Source organism: Sturnira hondurensis, unplaced genomic scaffold, assembly GCF_014824575.4.
Source record: "Sturnira hondurensis isolate 20B ecotype Veracruz unplaced genomic scaffold, ASM1482457v3 Scaffold0013063, whole genome shotgun sequence".
In the NCBI taxonomy this organism is placed as follows: Eukaryota; Metazoa; Chordata; class Mammalia; order Chiroptera; family Phyllostomidae; genus Sturnira; species Sturnira hondurensis.
The window spans coordinates 3,472,855-3,500,077 of record NW_028085694.1 but is presented as its reverse complement, the minus strand read 5'-3'; the positions used below and the strand labels follow the sequence as shown (position 1 = coordinate 3,500,077).

The 27,223-nt window shown below is 35.8% G+C and overlaps 1 protein-coding gene across 3 annotated transcripts in view; it reads right to left on the bottom strand.

Moving 5' to 3' along the window:
• The window catches only part of SYDE2 (synapse defective Rho GTPase homolog 2), a 46,827-nt gene that overhangs the window by 3,864 nt on the left and 15,740 nt on the right, over positions 1-27,223 (bottom strand). For all 3 annotated transcript variants that reach the window (XM_037060943.1, XM_037060941.1, XM_037060942.1), the window contains 4 exons: positions 24,130-25,232; positions 17,459-17,585; positions 5,905-6,086; positions 2,439-2,670 (listed from right to left, as the gene is read on the bottom strand). In XM_037060943.1, coding sequence (XP_036916838.1) covers positions 2,439-2,670; positions 5,905-6,086; positions 17,459-17,585; positions 24,130-25,232 — 1,644 coding nt within the window. The remainder of the gene's footprint in view (positions 1-2,438; positions 2,671-5,904; positions 6,087-17,458; positions 17,586-24,129; positions 25,233-27,223) is intronic.

The window sequence follows — 27,223 nt, the reverse complement described above, 5'->3', positions numbered from 1 at the left end:
ACAGCATACTTATTTTTAAAAAACAATTTTGTATAAACCTACTACATGAAAATATGAAAAGAAGACTATTTTGGTCAGAAGGGAAGTGGGTTTCTATTTTGTTCCTTAACATGCTACCAATCTGGCCCTGAAGCTGTTTCCAAAGAACCCTAGGGCTTTGGCAGAAGAAAATCTGAAAAACATTGGCAGGATGTTTTGTCCTTCCAATGCAAATAGGCTAGAGTTCTAACTGACCACTTGGAAGACAAGATTTATCAAATGGAAAGCTCAAAGCCAGTTATGATCTTATCCAAAATGAATAAAACAAAAAAACACAAAACAAAAAGCTAAGAAAGCAAAATGAAAGGGTGGAACTAACTCTTTTCATCTCTGCAATGGAGGAAATTCCAAAAGGAAAAGTAAGTAAGATACGCATAGCAAGGAGAGCCAAAACCTTCTGTTGAGTTCATGAGATGGGCATTCACCAAGTTGATAAGCTATGGCCCATTCCCTTTTGTCCCCTCAATTTTCTCAGGCTCAGTAACTGCTTTACATTTACTTGATTTCTGCCTTTTCTTGACTCCAAAAGGAAATGAGTTAGAGGGCAAAACTAATGGCTGTTTCCTCTTATCTTTGTGCCCTGTTCTGTCCTTTGTCCAAGGAAGTAAAACTAGAGAAAAATAAAAGATTATAGAAAAAGTGACAGTTATTATTAAATTGAACAACACAAATCTTTGGAATAATGTATTAAAGCACTAAGAGTTGGTTGTTTAAGGCTATCATTGAAATACAGTGAATCTGAAATCTAAACCTGCTCTTTCTGTAACAAAAGACATGACTTCATTTTTGCTTCTACACCCAAAACAAAGGTGACTATTACAAAATAATGAAGTGACATGAACCTCTGGTACAGAATTAATGATAAAGGGCTCAGGTGCTGATAGTAAACCTAATGACATCTCCAGGCAAGCAAGTTTTCATTTGTGGTTAATATGATAAGACAACTCCTCTCCCAATTCCTGATGTTTATTGGAATTAAAGCAGTTTTAGGAAAAGCTAGGAAACACACATTTAAAACTTTAACCTAAGTGATTCCTTATACTGGGCACCAAATGCAGAAATCAGACCAATTATACAGAGAATCTTGACTAAGAATTTTAAAATAATAGTATATACTAATTCAGTTAAAATATCAATAGAAATGATTTTAAGGTGATGTTTACAAACTTTACTTTCTAAATTTAAAAGTTGAAAAATTTTATTAACTTAAATTTTAATTCACTTTTAAAAAGATTTATTTTTTAAAGTTTTGTGTGGTTGCCTCTTATGCGCCCCCTACTGGGAACCTGGCCCGCAACCCAGGCATGTACCCTGTCTGGGAATTGAACCTGTGACCCTTTGGTTCACCAGTTAGCACTCAATCCACTGAGCCACACAAGCCAGGGCTAAAAAGATTTATTTTAAAAGACTAAATCAGGCATTCCTTCATACTTTAATCTCTCCTTCTCATATATGTCTATAAAAGAGTAACGGAGCACATTTATTAAGAGCTAACTTTGTGCCAAACATTCTGTTCTCTGCCTGAGATGCTCTATCTCAATCTCCACAACAACTCTGAGGCAGGCACTACTGACAAAGAAGCAAACTGAGATCTGGGGGAACTAAAGTACTTGAGCCCACACTGTTGGTGAATGCCACAATCCAAATCTGAACCCAAAACTGAATCCAAGGCCAAGGCACTTCTACCATCGTGCGTTCCACTAGGTCTCTAAGTACAATACCATGCAGTGTTGGGGGAAGAAGCAGCAGTACTTCAGGATAAGACAAATTTGGAACTTAAATACAGGATCCTTTATGGAACATCTAATTAAATACATGTTTCTTTTACCTCTGAAAGTATATAAGAGATATACATGGAAAATAACGGTTAACCTTTTGTTATTGTCTATTACAGGGAGGGATAAGAAAGATAAAAAGGTCAGAGATAACTGTCAATTCAAGCCTGGATAATTTGAAGAATGACTGTAAATACAATAAGGATGTCAGAAAGAAGAAATGATTTAAGGAGGAAAATAAATTGTTGAGTTACCTATTATGTCCCAAGAACTGTGCAGAGCACCTTACATATATAATTTTTTACTAAGTCCTCCTTTAAGTTCCACAAACATATGAAATCCATATGACAAACGGTGATACTGAGGCTCTAAGATGTTAAGAAACCTGCCCAGGATCAGACTGCTAATAAGTGATACAACCAGATTCAAATCCAGATCTGACCAAATCCAAAACACCGTATTATCAGCAAAAGTAGAAAGTTTAACTGGAGAAACCTACAGGACAGGTATCAAATAGCAAAGTCTAGAAAAGGTTTTCTTCAATCACATATGATATATTTAATGATTAGCAAATTCAAATACCCTATCACTGAAAGAGAAAAATATTGCCACAGAATCATTTACCTGGCCAGAGCTGAAGTAAGTAATGAAGAACTTCAATATGTTTTTTAAAATCCAAAGCACTTGCGAGTTCTTCTGAATCAGCGAAGACTCTGTTGTTATGATTGGAAGTCTCTTGCTTCTGACTTAATAATACTGGTCCAAAGCACACAGCCAAATTCTGGCAGGTCATCTTATTCACTTCATGATAAGAAGCCACCAATTTCAAATGATCCAACAGCATCTTTAGGGTTGCCTAAATTAAATAAGGTTCACTTAATATAATTATATGAGGGAAAATTCAAGGGCACAATGTATAGCAAAAATATACATAAGCATTCTGTTACTTTAAAAAGGTTATTCACCAACAAGCAAGACAAACAAACAAACAAATAAAACTAATAGACACAGACAACAGCAGCACGGTGGTTACTGGAAGGCAAAGTGGGTCAAATACATGGTGAAGATAGGAGATTAAACTTTGGGTTGTGAACACACATCGCAACATACAGATGATGTATTATAGAATTGTATACTTGAAACCTATGTAATTTTATTAACCAATGTTGCTCCAATAAATTTAATTTTAAAATTTAGAAAATAGAACCCCCCAAATAAAAGGTCATTTCAAAGATTTGCTTATAAATTGGGCATTTAGAACATGAAACATTTTATTATAGAAATGTTACACAGGACCCTTAGATTCCAACAACATTAATTTGATCTGTTAAGTGGTTAAAATATATACTCTTTATAAAATGTTCATGAATGCATTCCAAATTTCCGCTGGAATCCCTAGGTAAATATACCATCGACATTTCCCTCTCTTCCCTCCTCTACAATGACAAGAGCAAAAACTATCACAGAAGAGGATTCAGGTAAGAGTGCTTGTCTATAAGTACAGATACATCCTGTAGTCAAAAGTAGGGTGCTGCCATTCTTAAATCTAGGAAGCTGAACATTTCAGAAAGTGGCCAGGTTCTTCTGTGACTTAGATTATGAAAAAGACCAATGTGCTTTTAACTAATTGATATTTTAAGTCGACAAACCATGGAAAAGGGAAAAGCAGTATAGTTACAAATTAGAGCAAATTTATTGAAAAAAAAATCCTTAAAAATCTAATCCAAAAAAACCTAATCCTTAAAGAAACTAATAAGGGGAATTTGCTCAAGAAATGGAATGATTATTTAGGTTTAAGTAATTATGAAAAGAAATGATTTTTTTTGAAGTAGTGGTATACAATAAATCATTTAACAAATGAGTGCACAATTTCTTCTTCATAATTGTACTGAAGAACTGAATCCCAACTAAAACTGTAAATTAAAAAAATTACAAGAACAAACAAAATGAAATATTTATTCCTAGAGCTATAAGTGACACTTGGATTTGGTGATTAGAAGGTCATTAGTAATCTTGGCAAGAAGAAGTCCAGAGAGATGGGGTAGAAAGCCAGATTACAAAGTGTTGAGTAACAAATGAGTGGTAAAGAAATAATGAGAGCCGGAATAAATGTTCTTTCAGTGTTTGGTTGTGAAGGAAAGGAAGTAAGAGAAAATGAAGCTAGAAAAGAATATAAATTGATACTTTGAAATAAAGTTCTGTTTCTCACACGCACACATACGCACACACACAAGCATATTTTTAACTGGTTAAGAATATTAGGTTCAGGCCTGGCTGGTGTGGATTGAGTGCCAATCCACAAAATGAAAGGCTGCTGGTTTGACTCCCCGTCAGGAAACAGGCCTGGGTTAAGGGGCCGGGTCTCCAGCTGCAAGCTTGCGAGAGGCAACCGATTGATGTATCTCTCGTACATACATGTTTCTTTCCCTCTCTTTCCCCTTCCCTTCCCCTCTTTGTAAAAATAATTTTTTTTAATATTTAAAAAATATTAGCTCCAATCTCAATAGACAGACAAAAAATGCAACTTAAAATAAAAAACCTATTTTGTCTATAAAATAAGGTGAGCCCAAAACATATAACTCTTGTGTCCCTTTTGAAAACTAATATAAAAACATGTATTAACTGCCTTAAAATGTTCACATCATTTAAATCAGCAATTCCACTCTGAGATTCTCATATAAATAATTCTAGCTGAAAAAAAAATCTGTGAATATATACAAATAGATACTAAACCTAAATATTATACAAAAGAGAATAGTGACATATTATGTCAAATCCACTCAGTATAATATTATGCAGCCTTTTTAGAAAGGATAGTAATAGCAAGAGGTTTAGGGTCAGAAAGATGTGAATTCATGTGACAAACTATTATACTCATAAAAGTTGTCTAGCCTTGGTCAAGTGATTTAAATTCCCCGACACAAATTTCTTCACTTACACATAAAATGACACTTAAGAGTTATACCCTGTATTGGTGAGGGAATATTTCTACCGCTTCATTGCACCCTTCTGCATCTGCTCACCTCTTTACAGCTATTCTCCTCCTTCCACCAAAAGGAGTAGTAATTTTGCTAATCTAATTGGACAGAGTACAGGACAATCAGAAGACTGCAGTAAACCAGTGAATGAAGCTATTGGGCTTAACATGTCTACCCACTATCTCTTGACCATTCTGCCCTCACATAAGAAATCTAGGCAGTCAACCTTACCTAGACAAACCCAACCCCATGTATTTCCCTTATTTTTTCCTTTTATTCTAAGAAACAACAGCTGAAGTTAGGTTAAGACTGGTTCTGCACATCCAGCCATCCTTCTCTCTCTCCTGCAGGCATACCTGAAGATACTGGTCCCAAGATTGAGATTGTGGGGAGGGGAAAATGGGAAAAGGCAAGCAGGAAGGAAATGCTGCTGGGGTTGCTTGACTGTTGAGGCTAAGCCATATGCACCAAAATAGTTGCTGTATTTTTAAAATACTAAATAGGTGCCTTTAAAATACTAAAAGGAAATAAATAAAAATATTAATTATAGTTGCCTCTGGGTTTTGATCATTGTAATTTTTCCATCCGTCTCTATATATTCCAAATTATTCTATAGTAAATACATATTATTGTAATATAAGATAACAATACTCTTTAAAAACTTATGAGAGCCCTGGCTGGTGTAGCTCAGTGGATTGAGTGCGGGCCTGCGAACCACACGATCATGGTTTGATTCCCAGTCAGGGCACATGCCTGGGTTGCAGGCCAGTTCCCAGCAGGGGACTCACGAAAGGCAACTGTACACTGATATTTCTCTTCTTCTTTCTCCTTCCCTTCCCCTCTAAAGATAAATAAATAAAATCTTAAAAAAAAAACTTATGAGAGTATTTATGCCTAGGTGAAACTAAGACAGAAAAGAACTATTTTTTCTAAATTTATTCTGTTTAAGAAGCAGTTTCTAGATTTATGCTGTTTAAGAAGCCATTAGTAAAGGTAGAGCAAAAACTCAAGAGTGCCACAAATGTCAAAATAGCTAAAAAATTATCAATACTGGAGTTAAGTATATAATTCACTAGCTGGTTTTCAAAAAAAAGTATGCCAATTATGTTTACCTTCTCAACATCAGGCAGACAGTCCAGTAGGTCTACAGTGTACCTGGAGTCACTTGTATCATTCTCACAACCATTTGATGACATTTTCAAGGGATTTTTTGCCATGGCATCTAACACAGCTTCATAAAGCTGCTTTGTTATCAGAGGAGAAGGGAGTTCTCTTAAATAATCCTTAAGAACACCTTTAGAAAACAAACCAGAGACAATTAGCGATTGGTTTTCAAAGTGAAATAAAAAACTGTGGTGATTTTTTTAAAAATTTAAGTATTATTACAGATAACTTTTAATATTCTGAAAATCATAAAGGCAATAATATAAAAATGTATTATAACAAAACACTAGCATTTTGTATCTATTAAGTGACTCAATAACTGACTTTTAGTTTTGAACCCATGCTAAAAATGCATAATATAATTTCCAATGATCATACACATTAGGTCGATTGTTCATAAAATAAGTGATTTATGGTATATATACACTATTCATTCTGACCCCTCATAAGAAGCTCCTCTATGTACATAGAGAAGTTAAGAAAGCAGGGCATTTCACAAATTATTCCAATTACATGAATTTTTAATTTCTAGATTCCTATTTGACAGTGAAAGAGTACCAATGGTCCAAATTGTTTGCAAATAGTGAGCTATATATTTTCTCTTTAATACAGGACATATGTCTTACACATATGTACTGGATGGCTGGATTATCTCTAACACTACACTATGGAAGAGAAAAATCATTCGTAAAACCAAATAAACAAAACCAAAAGCCAAGAACAGAGAACATCAAACTTGTTATAATAGGAAAGAAGTCAATTTCAAACACATCATAAGTGGTTATGAACTAACAGATATCACCTGTAGTAGAGGAAATGGTTGTTACATATAAGCAAGGTAGGTAAGGTTTTAGTCAAAGACTAGAATGTGATAACAAGAAAAAATAAGAGGTATTTCTGACATCAAAAACCTAAGTATAGACATACTGATGCAGAACATGCTCTGAGCTTGGAACTCAGTTTGAAAACTCAGTTTGAACTTAAATATGATCATATAGAAAACTCCCCATCTGATAATCTTTTAAATTTTAATAGTAACCATGTTTCATTAGTTTCTTATGCACCCTTCCAGTTCTATGAAAATATAATTACTATATGTGATAATGAAAGTATAAATTATATATTATTACACTCCTCTTTATTACCTAAAAGATAGCATGTATGTCCTGTTCTGTTACTTGATTTTTAAATTTACATCATATGCTTGAGGTCTTTCTTAGCATATAGCCTCCTCAAACATTTCACAGCCACATCATGTTATTTCAGTGCATGGATGTCCCTGAGTCAATTGCTACAGATGGGCACTTGGGGTGCTTCTAATTTTTTGTTATCCTAAAACATGCTACAATGAATAATCCTGCATGTCATTACTTTGTATATATAGAATAATTCCCAAAACAGGACTGCTAAGTAAAAAAATGCACTTGTAATTTTGAGGGAAGAGGAGTAAGGCTGTTTCCTAGGTTTGGGGCTGCAATGTCTGGGTGAATAGTAGTGCCATTGCTTGAAACACGGAAAAGGGAGGAAAACCATGTTTTCGGGGGTAGAAAGGAGTTTTATTTTGAACTCATGAAGGTATCCATGAAACATTCAAAGCTGCTGGATATAAAAATCTGAGGCTCAGAAAAGAGATGGCTAGACACACAGACCTAAGAATGATCAACTACAGATGGTAACTGGAAGCCTAAGAATGATGGACTATCAGGGAGGCATAATGAGTGCTGGAAGAAGCCTAGGGAAAAGCAACGATCCTGTCCCTGACCGTGTGTGTCAGCTGGTTAGGCATCATTCTGCAAAGCCAAAGGCCACTGGTTCAATTCCCAGCCATGGCACAAGCCTGGGTTGTGGGCTCAGTCCCCAGGTGAGGCATATATGAGAGAACTGATCAGTGTTTCTCTCACATTGGTGTTTCTCTCCCTCTTTTTCTCCCTCCCTTCCTCTCTTTCCAAAAATAAATAAATAAGATCTTAAAAAAAAAGAAGAGACCCTGAAGAAAGCTCTTAATGGGTTGTCAGGAAGGGCATCTTCAAAAGGTGACTAAAGAATAAATGGCTAAAGAAGTATTAGTGGTAAGAAGACATGGAGAAGGGGGTGGAGGATGACTGGAAAATATGCTGCCAAGGAAGTCAAGGAGACAATGTTTCCAGAGTCCACAGCATCAACTGATACCCAACAACAGTTAGGTTAGATAAGAACTGTGTTAAACTACTATGGGGAACAGTGTTTCTAAAACTTGACTACACAATGAAATAACCTGAAGAACTTTAAAACAATAGATTCCAGAGGCCCATGTCCATTCTACTAAATCAGAATCTCCATGGGTCAGGGCTCCTGTACTGTATTTTTAACAAATTCCTGTTGTGGTTCTAAGGCAACAGAGTGTTATAAATAGGGATAAGAAACAATGAGACAAGGACCAAAAAATGTACACCACAGAAGGAAATCAGCAACCTTGGTAAGCACAGTTTCAGGACAATAAAGGACACAGAAGTCAAGCTGGAGTGGGTTAGGAAGTAAACAGACATTAAGGAAATAGAGAAAAAGGGAAAAAGATAGGCAACCTGCTCCAGAAGTTTGGCTTTGAGAGGTAATAAGCACGGAGGAGCAGAAAGAGCCAGGGTGAAGTAGGATTATCTTTTAAGGATGGGAGACGTTTCAACATTTAAATGCTAATGTAAAGAAAATATTAAAATTGTTTATAAGGTCCAGGAAAGGGGAAAGCCCTCAAAGAAGAAGAAAGACACTGCTGAGAACACACAAAAGAATTAAAATTAATCCAAAATGTGAGGAAAACCATTTGCATAATGTTGCAGAAAAGATAGTAGAAAAGAAGGCAGGTTGGCAGGTTGAGTCACAAGAAGTAGAGAAAGTTCCTACCTGATAGTTCCTATTTTCTCTGTGAAGTTAGAGGCACCGTCATCAATAAGAATATCATTGAAATAAGAAGAGAAGAGAGTGTGAGAAGATATTAAATAGACACTCTGGAAAATAAGAGAGAGGAGGGAGGGAGGGGGAGAGAGAATGAGAATAAGAAAAGTAGTAACTATTTTATTTTCATTATCTTCTTTTGTCTATTATATTCACTTCCCCCTCCCTCTATGCCCCCAACCCCCACCACTAGAATGTAGCCCCCTTGAGAACAGGAATCTTCTCTCTTCTGACCCCTGTGTTCCCAGCACACACTGAAGAACACTCTTCAGTGCATGATCAACTCAACCAAACCAATGGCTTCCTTAAGCCAATGGCTTTCTTCCTTAAGAAACTAAAAAAAAAGAGGTGCATTATACTCAAAGTAGAAGAAAGGAAAAAATATAAAGATCAGAGTAGAAATTAATAGAACAGATAATAGAAAACAATAAAGAAAATCAACAAAACCAAAAATTGGTTCTTTGAAAAGATCAACAAAAACGACAAATCTTCAACTAGGCTGACCAAGAAAAAAAGAGAGAAGACAAATCATTATCGTCTCACAGAAATAAAAAGATTTTTAAGATAATACTATGAACAGCTCTATGCCAATAAATTGGACAACTCACATGCAAGTAGAACTCAGAGCGATAAACTACTGCAAGCTATGCAAGAAACAGAAGACCTGAATAGGTAAGATATTGAATTAGTAATTTTATTTTCTTAAGATATTTTATTGATTATGCTATTACAGTTGTCCCATTTTTTTCTCCCCTTTATTCCCCTTCGCCCTGCACTACCCCTCCCACCCGCACTTCCCCCAACCTTAGTTCATGTCCATGGGTTATACATGTAAGTTCTTTGGCTTCTCCATTTTCTATATTATTCTTAACCTCCCTCTGTCTTATTTTGTATCTGCCATTTATATTTCTTATTCCCTGTACCTTCCCTCCCCTATTCCCCCCTCCCCTTCCCTTCTGATAATCCTCCACATGACCCATATTTCTGTGATTCTGTTACTGTTCTAGTTGTTTGCTTAGTTTGTTTTGGGTTTTTTTATGTTCAGTTGTTGACAGTTATGAGTTCGTCATCATTTTATTTTTTGAGTTTGTTGTCATTTTATTGTTCATAGTTTTGATCTTTTTCTTAGATAAATCCCTTTAACACTATCTAATAAGAGCTTAGTGATGATGAACTCCTTTATCTTTATATTATCTGGGAAGCACTTTATCTGCCCGTCCATTCTAATGAAAGCTTTGCTGGACAGAGTAATCTTAGATATAGGTCCTTGCCTTTCATGACTTAGAATACTTCTTTCCAGCCCCTTCTTGCCTGCAAAGTTTCTTTTGAGAGATCATCTGTCAGTCTTATGGGAACTCCTTTTAGATAACTGTCTCCTTTTCTCTTGATGCTTTTAAGATTCTCTCCTTATCTTTAATCTTGGGTAATGTAATTATGATGTGCCTTGGTGTGTTCCTCCTCAGGTTCCACTTCTTTGGGACCCTCTGAGCTTCCTGAACTTCCTGGAAGTCTATTTCCTTTGCCAGACTGGGGAAGTTCTCCTTTATTATTTGTTCAGGTAAGTTTTCCACTTGTTGCTTTTCCTCTTCCCCTTCTGGTACCCCTATAATTTGGATATTGGAATGTTTAAAGATGTCCTGGAGGTTCCTAAGCCTCTCCTCATTTTTTTGAATTCTTGTTTCTTCATTCTGTTCTGGTTGAATGTTTATTTCTTTCTTCTGCTCCAACTTGTTGATTTGAGTCCTGGTTTCCTTCCCTTCACTGTTGGTTCCCTATATATTTTTCTTTATTTCACTTTGCATAGCCTTCACTTTTTCCTCTATGTTGCGACCATACTCAACCATTTCTGTAAGCATCCTGACCAGTGTTTTGAACTCTGTGTCTGATAGGTTGGCTATCTCTTCATTGCTTAATTCTGTTTTTTGGAGCTTTGATCTGTTTTCATTTGGGCCACACTTTTTGTCTCAGGGGGCCCATTACATTGTAAGGGGCAGAGCCTTAGGTATTCGGCGGGGTGGGGCAATCCATGTGGCTGCATTATAGCACTGTATACAGGGGAAGAGTCAGAGAGGAAAAAATGCCTCTTGTTCCACTCCTCGTGAGCTTTCAGTCACTTCCCCAGCTACCCACAAGAAAACTGGGCTCTTCTGGTGCTGATTCCCACGCAGGTGGCTTTGTGTACGTTCTAGGACCCTGTGGGTCTCTCCAATGAACTCTCCTGTGAGACTAGGAATTTCTCCTGCTGCTGCAACCCCCACAAATTTTTACAGCCAGAGGTCTGAGGCTTTATTCTCCTGTGCTGAACCCCTGGGTTCTGTGGTCTGTCTCGCTCTCCAGTTATTTCTTCCCATTTATCCACACGCAAATGTGGGACTGCCTGGTCTGCCAGCTACCACCTCACCTACCCAGTCCACCAGCCACCGCCTTGCCACACGTCCTCTCTGCCCTGGCTGCCTGTCCCCGCCCCTCCTACGGGTCTGGATCAATGTTTCTTCTCTTACTCCTTAGCTGTCAAACTTCCATACAGTTTGATTTTCTGGCAGTTCTGGTTATTTTTTGTTTTTAAATTTGCTGTTGTCCTTCTTTTGGTTGTGGGAGGAAGGAAGATAGTTTTTCTGATGAATACTACCAAATATTGAAGGAATAATTAATATCATTTCTTTACAAAGTCCTCCCCAAAACAGGAAAGAACACTTCCCAACTCATTCTACAAGGCCAGTATTACCCTCATACCCAAACCAAAGACACCACAAGGAAACTACAGACCAATATTCAGGAATATAGACACAAAATTCCTCAACAAAATACTAACACATTAGGAGTTCCAGCCAAGATGGCAGCATTGGTAGAAACCCTTCACTTTTCACAGAAAACCCTCGCACAACCAAAAGGAGGATAACAACCAATCTAAAATCAATAAACAACCAGAAGTGCCAGAAAATGAAACTGCATGGAGGTCTGACAACCAAGGTATTAAAGAAACAGCCCAAAAGACTAGTAAGAACCCACAGCAAGGCCGTGAATCATGTAGGCAGGGCCAGCTGAGAGAAACTGTGGTGAGGTGGTGGACTGTGCAAGCAAGGCTGGCTGAATGGGAAATGGAGACTCAGAGCTGACTGTGGACTACGGTGTTTGCCACAGTGGGATAAACTCCCAGTCTCACACAAGAGATCGTTGGAAAGTGGGCTAGAGCCACAGCAGGTGCGCTGCACTGTTCTCTCTCTGGCCCTTCCCCTATAGGCAGCACCACAGCACAGCAAGAAGGGGTTCCCTGCCCAGGTGAATACCTAAGGCCCTGCCCCTTACAACTTAACAGGTATACCCAGACAAAGAAATAGGGCCAAAATGAAAAAACAGAGCAAAGCTTCAGAAAGAGAGCTAAGTGATGAGGAGATAGCCAACCTATCTGATGGAGAATTTATAGCCCTGGTCATCAAAATGCTCATACAACTGATTGAGCTTGGTTGAAAAATGAAAGAACAACTGAAAGATACCCCAAATGAAATAAAGCAAAATATTCAGGGAACCAACACTGACAGGAAGGAAACCAGGACTCAAAGCAACAATCTGGAATAAAAGGAAGAAATAAACATGCAATTGGAATAGAAGGAAGAAACAGGAATTCAAAAAATGAAGGGAGGCTGAGGATTCTCTGGAACAACCTGAAACATTCCAATATCCAAATTATAGAGGTACCAGAAGGAAAAGAAAGCAGCAAGAAATTGGAAACTTATCTGCACAAATAATGAAGGAAAACTCCCCCAATCTGGCAAAGGAAATAGACTTCCAGGAAGTCCAGGATGCCCAGAGAGTCCCAAGTAAGCACACACCAAGGCACATCATCAAGTTATCCAAGATTAAAGATAAAGAGAGAATCTTAAAAGCAGCAAGAGGAAAGGAGAGAATTACGTACAAAGGAGTGCCCATAAGACTAGCAGCTGATTTCTCCAAAGAAACCTTGTAGGCAAGAAGGGGCTAGAAACGAGTATTCCAAATCTTGAAAGGCAAGGACCTCCATCCAAGATTACTCTGTCCAGCAAAGCTATCATTTAGAATAGAAGGGCAGATAAAGTGCTTCTAGATAAGGTCAAGTTCAAGGAGTTCATCATCACCAAGCCCTTATTATATGAAATGGTAAAGGGGACTTATCTAAGAAAAAGAAGATCAAAACTATGACCAGTAAAATGACAACAAATTTACAACTATCAACAAATGAACCTAAAAGAAAAGACAAACAATGAGAACAAAAACTAATAAAACAACTAGAACAGGAACAGAATCAGAGAAATGGACATCCCATGAAGAGATTTCAGTGGGGAGAGATAAGGGAGGTGTAGAGGGGAAAAGGTATAGGGAAAAAGAAGCATAACTGGTAGGCATACAATAGATGGGGAGAAATAAAAAATGGTATAGGAAACAGAGGACTCAAAGAACTTGTAGGTACAACCTATGGACATGAACTAAGGGTGGAGGATGCTAGAGGGTTGGAGGTGCAGGGTGGAGGGAGAATAAAGGGGGAGAAATTGGGAAAACTGTAACAGCATAATCAATAAAATATACTTTTTAAAAAACAAACAAAATACTAACATATTAGATTCAGCAAGATATTAAAAAAAAAGGATACATTATCACCAAGTGGGATTTATCTCTGGAATACAAGGTTGATTTAACATCTGAAAACCAATTAATGTAGTATACTATATCAAGAAAATAAATGACAAAAACCACATGATTATTTCAATAGAAAGGAACTCCCTTAACTTGATAAAGGGGACCTATGAAAAACCCATTTCATGTCATAACTAATAGTTATGGACTGCTTTTTCCTAAAATCAGGAACAAGATAAGGATGTTCACTCTTACCAGTGCTACTCAAGTATTATATTAGAGGTTCTAGCATGGCAATTAGGCAAGAAAAAGAAATAAAAAGAATCCATTTTAAAAATAGAGAAGTAAAACTCTCTGTATTTACCAATGACAATCTCATATAGAGCAAATACTAAGGAATTCACTAAAAAACTAATAGAATTAGTAAACAAGTCTAGAAGGTACAAGATCAAGATGCAAAAATCAGTTGTATTTCCATCACTAAAATGAACAGTCCAAAAAAATTAAGATAATTCCATTTACAATAGCATCAAAAAGAATTACTTATTCAGGGTAGGCTGGTGGAGAAGAGCAAAGAGGGAGAAATTGGGACAACTGTAATGGAATAACAATGAAAAAGAATTACTTTTGGATAAATTTTAAAAAATGGTACAAAGCTTATACTCTGAAAATTAAAAAGCACTGATGAAAAAATGATCTAAATAAATGGAAAGCTATACCTTATGTTAATAGATCAGAGGACTTAATACTGTTAACATGGCAATATTCCTAAATTGATTACACACTTAATGAAAATCCAGATAGCTTTTCATAGAAATTTACAAGCTGATTCTAAAATTCATATGTAAATGCAAGAAACCAAAAAGAGCCAAAACAAACAAACAAACAAATAACCAAAAACAAAAGACAGGGGTATCCAACCTTTTGGAGTCTCTGCACCACACTGGAAGAAAAGTTGCCTTGGGCCACACATTAAATACATTGCAACATGTAATCACAAAAAAAATCTCATAGTGTTTTAAATAAATTTACAATATTGTGTCGGGCTGCATTCACAATCATCCTGGGCTGCATGAGCCCATGGGTTGGACACCCCTGTAAAAAAAAGAATACTGGAAGACTAGTTTACTACAAAGCTTCAGTAATCAAAACAGTATGGCAATGGCATAAAGACAGGCATATAGATCAATGAAATAGAATTTAGAGTCCAGAAATAAACCCTCACATTTATGGTCAATTGTTTCTAAACAAGGTGCAAAAACAATTTAATGATGAAAGAACAATGTTTTAACAAATGGATTCTGAATTGGTCATTTGTATATTAAAACAGCTTAATGTGATGACAAGACTTTGGTTGAAAATATAACAATAGGGAAGATTATCAAAGTCTTTACTGAACAAGTGGGAATGGCCAGAAGTTCCGTAGATGATGTTAACTAAGGAAGATTAAGGGGATGTAGGAATGTGCCATTAGCCCTGAGAAAGCTTCATACCTCAAGAGAGCATAAGTTTCTACTAAACAGTGAAAGGTAATAATCTGGAAAGAGCACTGGGGAATCAAGGGAATATTGACCAAACTTATTCTTTGACATAATGAAGATATATGACACATATAAATAGTGTTTGGCATCTCATAGCAACCAATACATGTTAGATGTACAGTGATGATAAAGATAAAACACTTTGTAAATAGTAGGCATGCTATAATTGCTTATTCCCATTCCTCAATCTATACCATGTGATCTTTACTACCATTAGTTTTGCAGTTGAAAACTATCTACAATGAACAGCAACATTCTGTGTAAAGAAAACAGCTAAATTATAATTAGTAGAAATAAAATTTTCTGTAGCTGCCACATAAAAAACTACTAACCCTCTAGCGCATAATTTAAAAACAAAAACAATTCCATGTGTTCCTTGACAAAGCAAGACTTGTTAGTTCTAACAGAACTCAATATGCCCTGGGAGTGTGAGACTTGCCCTATCATGCATTTATATTAAATTAAAACCTAAATGATCTCTAGAAAAGATAATGTTATAACTTATTGAAACATACATTTCAAATATCATTATCCTTTATATAATTAATATGTTAAATGATCACTAATATAAATGGAATTTTAAATTAATCTAAGTTCAAGATTACTTACTTTGCTATAATTTAGGGCAAATATGGAGGATTATTATTAACAAATACTAAGCACTTCAAGTATGCTCAATGCACATTATGTTCAATGAAGTAAAAGTTTCTTTTCTATAAGCAAAGGGTTCATAGGGAAAAATAAAAAAAATTTACAAAATGAACAGAGAAGACATATTTATGTATGTTGTGACAAAAAGAAAAATGTAACTACTCATCAACCTAGAAATTAGCTCTATGGCCTTATCCCAAAAACTAAGTGGCAGACAGGAACATCTTAAGTCATATTTCCTTAATATCTTTCAAGCACTTTGGGGACATAAAAACCTTAAGGTAATTAAGTCTATCATGACAATCTTTAATGCTACAGGAGCTATTTAAGGGAGACTTGGAAAAAATTTATGATGAAGTTTATTTAGTGCAACACAGTACTTGAGAATTCAGGCAATTATAAGTAAATAAAGAAATGGTTCTGACTACATCTTTGAAACTGCTCTGTAACAGATACTATGAAACCACATGCCTCTCACCTTCATTCAAGCACAAGACTAACTACAAAGGAATATTCTACTCATCAGATGGTGGAGTACAGGTATCATCGCACTAAAAATACATATACATTTACATATATAAATATTTTGTATATATATTTAAAATATATAAATGTTTTATATTATATATATATATATATATATATACCAGNAAAGAAATGGTTCTGACTACATCTTTGAAACTGCTCTGTAACAGATACTATGAAACCACATGCCTCTCACCTTCATTCAAGCACAAAGACTAACTACACAGGAATATTCTACTCATCAGATGGTGGAGTACAGGTATCATCGCACTAAAAATATATATACATTTACATATATAAATATTTTGTATATATATTTAAAATATATAAATGTTTTATATTATATATATATATATATATATATACCATTCTAATCATTAACACTACTTCTACCTCCGGGGGCAGAGAGGTAGGCTAGTTTGTAGTACTTTTGTTTTAGTCCATCATAAATTTCACCCTGTTCTCTCTGCTCAGAGCTCTGTCCCTAAATCTTCCAATGGCTATAACTCCATATCATATTCATAGATCAGAGCTTGAAATGCATTTCTCAGAGTTTCTTCTCTGACCACAGTGGTACGGGAGTCGCCAAGCTGACTACTAACTCCAATCAGCATCATGCCTGTTGCCCTACTATCACCAATAAATTACTACATCTTATTATTCATTGGTTTGATTACTGATTTTTTCCCTCACTGAAACACTGTTCATCTTGTTCATTTGTCCCTGGTGCCTAGAAGAATGCCTGGTATGTAATAAATGTTCAGTAAACACTTATTAAGTAAATAATTTCCAGATATGGATGGATAAGTGATTAAGTGAAGTTTAGTCATTCCTATGCACAGACTTCCCTTCTTTGGGATTCTCACTTTAAATTCTACTACCACTATCATGCTAGCATCCGGAAATATATAGTGTTAGATTAAAAACACCAGTTCTGATTTGGAGAAAAAAATCAAAAATAATCTTTCAGATTTTAGCCTTCAGCAATGTAACACAAAGAAACAATTTTTTAAAGTTTTTTTCTAAATACACAAGAATAACCAAAAAAAGGTTATTCCCCTCAAAAATTTTTTTTTTTAAAGTCTGAGATGTCGCCTCCTCCAGGAAGTTGTCCCTAATTTTCCCAGAATAAGTTAAGAGTTCAGAATGAAATCAAATTAAAGTTAGGCTAAAAAATAGTATTTCAATTCTCTTTCCTGAAGATATAGTCTTTCCAAAATGTGTACATAAAATTAAGCCTATTAATTACCTGTTATCACATTTACATCTGGGTACTGGTTTTCACAGAGAACAACAGCTTTGCTATCCCTCTCAAAAGCCTCTCGGAGTTCTTTCTTGACTGCTGCTGAACCACATAATCGGTACAGGCCGACCACCTAGAAATAAAATTATGGCCATTATTGTGGTAAATTTGACAAAGAGAAAATATAATAGTACAGTATGTATAAATCATACAAGTTTGGCAATCAAGTATGTTCTAATGGCATTAAATACCTCAAATACAGCTTTTGAAATGTCACCATACACCACATTGATTAGTTTTAATAAAAACATTCTATTCTTTCATTTAAATTCAAACAATATACTGACTTCTGTAGTGCTGTCTACCTTATCTTATGCAAAAATGCAATCCATTCCCTCTAGTTTTATATGCTCAAGCAGTATCTCCACACTAAGACCGTGCCCTTTGACATCTTTGCTCTGGACTAAAAAATACAGCACAGTGGTTAAACAAGGGTTTTGAATTCATAAAGCCTCACTTTATCACTCCTTTCTTAGTAAATTTGGGCACATTATATAATTTCTTTAAAATTCAATTTATCCATTTAAAAAGTATATAGCGGAAATAAAGTTCCAATATACTATTTGTGTAAAATTATCTTTTCAGGAAATAAAAGATTCTCAGGAAGAAATAAAAACAAACCTAGGATTTTAAAAAAAGATATTATTTACTTGTTTTTAGAGAGAAGAAGGGAGGGCAAAAGAGAAGGAAACATTGATGTGTGAGAGATACATCAACAGGTTGTCCCTCAGATGCCCCCAACTAAGGACCTGGCCCACAACCCAGGGATGTGCCCTGACTGGGAAGCAAACCGAAAACCTTTCAGTTTGTAGGCCAGCACCCAATCCACTGAGCCATACCAGCCAGGGCTAGGATATTTTTTTTTAATTTATCAAATTAATTGACTACAGAATGATGGAGGAAATTCAATAAAATATATTAAAGGTAATAATAAAACCTCCAGTTCAAAATGTATATAAGATGCACAGATACTACCCATCCTCCCCTACACTTATATTACAAGGGATTGTTTTTTAAACACCATTAGCACATACAAGTTCTAAAATATTAAGTCTTAAGAAGACCACCATAAATTCACTGAGAAAAAAAAATCAGCATGACATCTGTATAGAGAAAGCATGCCTGATTAAGCAATCAGAGTTCTTTAAAAGAATAAGCCTTCAAGAAAATTAGGGAAAATAAGTGGCTGGCACCTATACTTCCACATCAAAGACTATTTATTTAGCAAGTTCCATCACCTTGAATTGAAGAAAGTTATGAATAAAGAAATTATGTCAAGGCAGAAATAAAGTAAAAATAACTGATAGAACTTAAATGAGAAATCACTTTAAAATGTTACAAATGATCTAGTGGAAGGAGTACACAAAGGAAATTTCCAGGTTTCCTTATGGCACTAACCTCCTCTGAGTAATTAAATGACTGATAGAACAAACTGCAGAAGTTGGGTCTCTTTATAGAGATATAGAGATAAAGAGTTGGGTCAGTAAGAGATAGAGAAATGTTATCCCAAATATTTAGGATGATAAGCTATTAACTATAAACTGAAAGGTAGTAAGGAACCTATAATTATTTCTAAAAGAAGGTAATGCAAGGTGCCATTATATTCAAAGGATCAACATAATACGGGAAACCAAGTGATGAACTGAGAAGAAAATTCAGATTTCCTATTGTCCACATTCACAGTGCATTCATACTGAGAAGAGCATGTGCTATGCTAATCACATCATTGCAAGAAAAACATGGTAGAGCTGTAGATAAATGAAATAAATAAAATAGAAAACAAAACTAAAATATTAAACAGACTCAAAGAAAATGCCACCACTTTAAAAGAAACTAACTTAAGTAGAGCCCTTCTTGTGTTGGCACAAGGGCCACAAAATCCCGTAAGGATGTAGTACCTTGAACTTGAGGAGACGAACCAAGAACAAATTAAAGTAATACTTCTTTTTTGGGAAGATACTGACAGCATTTTTTTTGTTGTTGTTGTCAATTATATTGGTTGTTGCCATTACAGTTGTCCCATGTTTTATCCCTTTGCTCCCCTCCACCCAGCACCCCCACTCCCTTAGCCAATCCTACAGCACTGTTCATGTCCATGGGTCACATGTGTAAGTTCTTTGGCTATTCCATTTCCTATACTGTACTCTACATCCCCATGGCTATTCTGTGACTACCCATTTGTGGTTCTTAATCCTCTCACCTCTTCACCCATTCCCCCAAACCTGCTCCCAATATGGCAACAATCAAAATGCTCTCCATATCCACAATTCTGTCTCTGTTCTTCTTGTTTGCCTCTGGCACTGGGTGCTTAGTTTGTTTTCTAGATTCATTCATTGATAGATATGTTATTTATTGCCATTTTACTGTTCATAGTTACAATCTTATTTTTAAGTCCCTTTAATATTTCATATAGTAATGGTTTAGTGATGATGAGTTCCTTTAGTTCTTCTTGTTTGGGCAGCTCTTTATCCGCCCTTTGATTCTAAATGACAGCTTTGCTGGTTAGAGCCATCTTGGCTGTAGGTCACTGCTTTTCATGACTTTCAATATGTCTTGCCAATCCCCTCAAGCCTGCAAAGTTTCTTTTGAGAAATCAGCTGACAGTCTTATGGGCACTCCCCTGTAGGTAACTAACTTCTTTTCTCTTGCTGCTTTTAAGATTCTCTTTATCTATAACCTTTGGCTTTTTAATTGCAATGTATCTTGTCATGGGCCTCTTTGCATCCATCTTGTTTGGGACTCTCTATGCTTCCTGGACTTGCATGTCTTTTTCCTTCACCAAATTAGGGAAGTTTTCTTTCACCATTTTTTCAAATGTATTCCAAATTTCTTGTTCTTTCTCTTGTCTTTACAAGAACCCTTGTAAAGGGATTGTCTTTCTGGAACCCTTCTGATGCGAATGTTGGATCTTCTGAAGTTGTCCCAGCGGCTACTTACACTATCCTTGTTTTTTTATATTCTTTTTCCTTCCTTTTGTTCTGATTGGTTGTTTTTTGTTTTGTTTTGGTTTGGTTTGGTTTTTGCTTAATAGCTTATCACTTCAAATATTTTGGATAACATTTCTGTATCTCTTACTGACCTTATTCTATATTGAGACCCATCTTTTGCAGTTTGTTAAATCACTGATTTGATTCTCAGCTTTATCCATTCTACTTGTTTCCCTGTAAATGTTCTTTATTCCAATTAGTGTACCCTGCATTTCTGACTGGATCTTTTTGTTGAGGTCCTCACTAAGTTCCTTGAGCGTCTTTATAACCAGTGTTTTGAACTCTGCCATCTGCTAGATTTCTTATCTCCATTTTGTTCAATTCTTTTTTGGAGTTTTGATCTGTTCTTTCATTTGGGCCATGTTTCTTTGTCTCCCCACTTTGGCAGCTCCCTCTGTTTGTTTCTATGTATCAGGTAGAGCTGCTACAACTCTTGGTCTTGGCAGCATGGCCTAATGTAGTAGGTGTTCTGTAGGGTCCAGTGGCACTACCAAGTTGAATACTCAAGCACCCTCCATGTGGACTGAGTAAACCCTCCTCTTGTAGTTGGGCCTTGATTGCTCAACTACAGGTCAATGGGATTTACCCAGGCCAGGCAGCTGTAAGGACTGGTTGTGACCACTGACCACCAACTCTGCACTCTATGGAGGATTAGTTGTGCAGTGGCAGGGTGGTGGTACTCCAACATAGTCTGTAGCTGCCCACTGGGTGTGTTGGCTCTGCTGTTTCCAGGTGGTGCCAAAGTCAGCCCCCACCTATGTTCTGTCCAGAGCCATCCTGTCTGAGCTATAAAGCAGTCTGAGATTCTTGCTACTTGTGCTGGGCTGAGAGATTCCCAGGTAAAGCCAAGCTGTGAATCTAGGCTGGCTGCTGCTAGTGCTGGGCGTGTTGTCCCTTAGCAAGATGTGCAGGGGTCAGGGGCTCACTGAGGCCAGCTGTTGCTTGTTTGATAGGATTTAGGAAGTTGTGAAGTATGAGCCAAGACGAGCCATTCATATGGAACAGTCACAAGCAACAGTTTGGGTGGTCTCTTAAATTGGAAGGTTACGGAGGGCACAGAAAAGCAACAGCAAACTCTGACCACCTTTCTGTCTGAAAGAAAACTGTCCTTTAGTTCCTGCCTTGATACCAGACACTTCAGTTCCTCCCTGTATGACACTGGTACCTTCCAAGCTGCTACCCAGATGCTGGAGCTCAGAGGGAGTGAATCTGAGTAAGTCCATGTGTGAGTTCCTTAAAAGGAACTGCTTGGGTCTCCAGAAGTTTCTCCCACCACTGGTTTTTGTAGCCAGAAGTAACAAGGACTTTTCTTCTTGGCACTGGAACCCTGGGCTAGAGAGCCTGGTGTGGGGCAGGGACTCCTTACTCCCAAGATATCCCTTCTGAATTTTTATCCACCACACATGGATGTGAGACCAGCTGGTTCCATGTCTCTGCCCCTCCTTCCAGTCTGGATGGATGTGGTTTCTTTAATTCCATAGTTGTCACACTCCATTCAAATGGATTTCTGATGGCTCTGAGCAATGGCTGTTCTATATTTTAATTGTAATTTTGACGTGGTTGTGCAAGGAGATGACCCATTTTTATCTATGCCACCATCTTGACTGGAAGTCAAGAAAGTAATACTTCAATAGTAATAAATTAATGAAATGTGTTATCCCAAAACCAAAAATTATAAGCATATTTTTTAAATTAGATTTTTAAAGGAAAAAAATCTAATGTAGATATTTCAAGAAAAGGATATTTCAAAATATATCCTGAACTTCAGAGGTTAACTTCTTAAATCACACAATTGAAGTACATGCTTGATGCCATCTGTACTGGGTGGACCATGAGTATTACGTCTATAGTAAATTTTTACATTGGAAGCAAGAGATGGGCAGCCTTCAAAGAATTTTTAAGATGCCACAGACTATTTTTGCATGACTATCAATACCTGATTTTTATGGTGAAAAAAACAACAATAAATACTGGCTAAAAAGGTAAACAAAATTTAAACAGTATACTAGTCTGTAAAATACAGGTAGAATATGCCTTTTTTGGAGGGAGGGGTGTGAAGAGAAGCAAAAGAGACAAACGAAGTTTTTAAAAAGTACAGTTCCAAAGTACAACTGAAATTTACCTTTTAGTTCACTTAGAGTAAGTCTTTATTAAAATCAATCTTTCTGAATTTTAAATATAGAAATAAAAGACACTGCTAAAAATGTTTTCTTGACATTTAAAATAAGTTACAACAATCTTATATACCCGGTCTTTATAAAATATTTTAGAATATAGACTATAAAAGTACAGTGCTATTTGAGTTACTTACTTTCATACTCAACTGTAAAAGTTTCTGTTTAATAATTAGCTTTAAAGTCTAACTAAGCTCCCTGACCTCTTTATATGCTGCCTGAAAAAAAAGTAGAGGGGAAATTGAGAACCTTAAGAAAAAAGTAACTGGACCAAAAGTTGGATTAGAAACTAAAGGCCTCACTCCTACATAGACAACATAAACTCAACTTGATGTATCATATATCTGAGAAGAGATTTCAAAAGTTCAGATGTTCTACCTTTCAGCTTTAGAAAGCTAATGCATCTATTTTCACAGATATAAGCAAATAAGACACAAAGATGAAATGACTTGAACACAGCTATTAATGAAGAAGAAACCAGAATCTGTTTCCTGCATCTTAACACAAAACTCCATAAACTTATACTTTTTCTATGTTTTCCAAAACTTCATAATAGATTTTCAACTCCTTTCTATATATAAGAAACCTCAGATTTTGTGATATCTACTCTTGACATTTTTAAACAATGTTAAAAATTCTGATAGTACTAAAGTAGAAATACCTCAAAACATAATGATTTTTAGGCTTAATTTATGTTGCAAAAATGAGTATACACAATTACCTATACCTCAGAATAATATCCTCAGTGATATGCTGTTTCTCATTGTCATAGTCTGCATGCGTTAATACAAATAAAGAAAAATAAGTTCAACTAAACTGGTTAATATTTGCATATCTTGTTATAAATAGCACCAGGCTTTTTTTTTATTTTAACAGGCTGCTTTTACCTTCTTATTTAAAAGGAAAAGAGAATAAGATGTGTTTTTATTAGTAGAAACTACTCTTCAACCTCCATGCTATCCCAAAGTTATGAGACAGAAAAGCTTGTGCTTTTCAGAGAGTGGGACTAAGGGAGAGAAGGAAATAAGGACAGAAGCTAATTTTCGGAGTGAGCAGAGTTATTAGATTCTCTGTTGGAACCAAACCATGGAGAAACATTGCTTAAATTAATTAATTAATTGCCTATGTTATCAGCTCTGGCTTATTCTAGGAATGCCACTATAAAGCAACCTTGACCTCTAGGTATAAGGCCCGTCAGCTCTGGATTACAACATGAAATGCAGAACCATCTAGCATACTCTCAATCATTGCCAACATAGGTTAAGGCATGAATTATACCCTAAACAGTAATGTAATAAAAATAAAGAATAGAAAAGAAAAATGTCTAAATTAGATTTTTTTACCTTTAATTCCTCCCCCCAAAATTTAATTAGCTAATTAAATTTAATTAACTAATTAATTCATTAAGATAGATAGGTAAATAAGGGGATAGTAGAGAAACAGAGTAAAATAGTACCTGACAGCCTCTCTTTACAATCTCTGTAATACACTTCTGTATGAGGACTGGCACCATCAATCCTGTGTTTTCCTTCTCTACAACTTTTCGAATATCAACACCAAACACCACTGGTTCTCGATTTATATCTAGTCCATGAAGAGAATTCTCCCACTGTTCCAAAAGAGTCACTTTCACATAAATAAGACCTCTAGGTTCAAGTTTGACAGCCAACTGATGAGTCTTTGTTACTCTGAATAAGGTGGGGAGAACAACAGTTCCATGACAACATACTCGATTTTTTCTTGGAGTGGGTTCCCAGCTGAATACTACTAATTTCAAATGCTGAGCATTTTCAATTTCTATGTTGAAAGTGTGATCCATGTCTAAAAATGTCGTCCGACATGTAAGCAAAGCAGTTCTCGCTTTATTTACTGAATCTACCTGAATTGCACAAAAGACATCCTTTGAATCTATCCGAGGTGGTTTTAAATCCTCAGCACCATAGAAATGCACACTCATGAGCCCAGATAAGTACTGTGAACACTTAGGTTGATCAGAAAAGCTGTAATGTCTAAAAGCATCAATGTCAATTTCATTCTTGCTGCAGCTACTTGGGATTGTTTCTTTCCCCTTTCCAAATTTGTTTTCAGATCCAAGTTTGCTAGATTTAGTTACAAGTTCAGGTGAATCTCCATCACTGAGATAACCACCTTTGCAGGAATACTTAGAACTCATAGAGGTTTTCTTCTGGTAGCTGTGCTGAGAAGATACACTGGTATCGAGATGGTACAGACTTATAACATTCCTCCTAGCAGCTGTGGTTGTGTTCCCAGAAGGAAGAATAACTGTATGATGAATTTCTTGACAGTTACATTTAGACAAGGAAGAAGTATTATCTGGGCTGTTTATATAATTCAAGTTTCCTTTAACACTCAGTTTCCGGCTAAGTTCTGGCAACCTTTTCATTTTCATGGAAAGTTTCCTCACAGTTCGTGGAGATTTTATTTTATCTGGGAAAGACCAATTAATTGAACTGCCTTTTTTCACAGGGCTAGGGTTTGGAGAAGATGATTCTATAACTCCCCACTCAGGTTTATTTGTAGGAGCTAGGATCCCAGGACCTTTAAAAAAAGAAAAAAGTATTATAAGGTTATGTATTTTTATTGCTACTTTATAAACCACCAACTTAACAACCAACCTCTCACATAAACAGAAATTCTTCCCTTGCCTCATCTCAGTGATAAGTTTAGGTGAATCTTCATTACCATGTTCAAGCAGAATAAGAAGGATCTCCAAATGGCTTCTAAGGGAAAGAAGCATCTCTCTCTCCACCTGCTTTTCTATCCTGAAGGTTTGGAGAGGGTAATATAGGTTCTTATGAGATCTTTTCCACTGTAATATACTTCAGTGAGTATGTTATTTTATAACTACAGTGTATATGAGAGGAAACTAAGAAAGTTTCATATTTTAATATAATGAAATATTTATTTTAACATATTTCTTATTTAAATGTTTATTTAGAAATGCTGCTCCAATATAAGAATGTTTTCTCTATATTTATAACCCTCTAAAATACTTTTACCAAGTGATTCCACTTCTGGGACTAGATCCCAAGAAACCTAAAACATTGATTCAAAAGAATATATGCAACCCTGTGTTCAATGCAGCATTATTTACAATACCAAGATTTGAAAACAGCCCAAGTGTCCATCAGTAGATAAATAGATAAAAAAGCTGTGGTACATTTACACAATGGAATACTACTCAGCTATAAAAAAAGAAGAAAATCTTACCTTTTGTGAGAGTATGGATAGAACTTGAGAGTATTAGACTAAGTGAAATAAGCCAGTCAGAGAAAGACAAATACTGTATGATTTCACTCATGAATAAAATAAGCAAACAAACAAAACCGAAAGAAATTCATAGATACAGAAAACAGACTGACAGCTATAAGAGGGGAAAGGGGGATTGGGGGGCTGACTGAAGAGGTGAAAGAATTAAGAAAAAAAGCCTCATAAACACAGACAACAATACTGTGATTACTAGAGAGGAAATGGGTTAGGGAGGTAAAAGAGGAAAAAGGGGGGATAAATGGTGACAAAAAGAGACTTGACTTTGGTTGATGAACACACAATGCAATATACAGATGATATTATAGAACTGTGTACCTGAAACCTGTATAATTTAATAACCAATGTCACTCCAATAAATTCAATAAAAACTTTTAAAGTAAATATATCAACATATATATGGTAATAAACATAGAAAATATATCAGGGAGCCATTAGTAAATCCTCTTTTTTGTTTTAAGAAATCAATTTTTAATAAAACTAATCTCTTCTTAAAATAATAAAATGAAATTTTTCACATAGTAATGCTAATTAAAAAAGAAGTTAACGTTAAGAACCAAACAAGTTTATAATTTTGACAACTAAAAGCCCCTCCTGTGCTAAAATTCTATTATGTTCTTTGCTAGAACATAAAAGCAAAGATTATATAGAATAAACTCTAGTCAATCAAGAATAACTGAATGCCCCGGCCAATGTGCCTCAGTTGGCTGGGTAGCATCCTGCAAAATGAAAGGTCACTGGTTTGATTCCCAGTCTGAGTACATGCTTGGATTGCAGGTTCAGTCTCCAGTTGGGGTGTGTATGGAAGGCAGCCAATCAATGTTTCTCTCTCACACAGATGTTTCTCTTCCTCTCTTGCTCCCTCCCTCTCCCCCATCTCTAAAGTCAAAAAATAAAAATAAAACAAAAAAGGAACTGAATATTGAGTATCAAAATCTAACTCAATAGTTTTCAAAACTGTAAAGCCATTTTCTTTCTTCATTATTTCTATACAATACCCTAGAACTTCAAAAGTTAAATCAGGGCCTTTCCTTGAAATTCAACATATTAAACAAACAACACAGAGATATAAACAAGTTTTCTTGAAATTTTCATTTTTCATAAAGAGTAAAATATTAAACTATTTTTTAAATTTTTTCCACACAAAAATAGCTTTAATTTTTTCTGAATGTCAAAATTATCCAGGTTTCCAATAAAAGTTTTAAAAAGATATTCAATACAAAATGAACTAAAATAAGCAACAGCCTTAACTGCACTAGCAA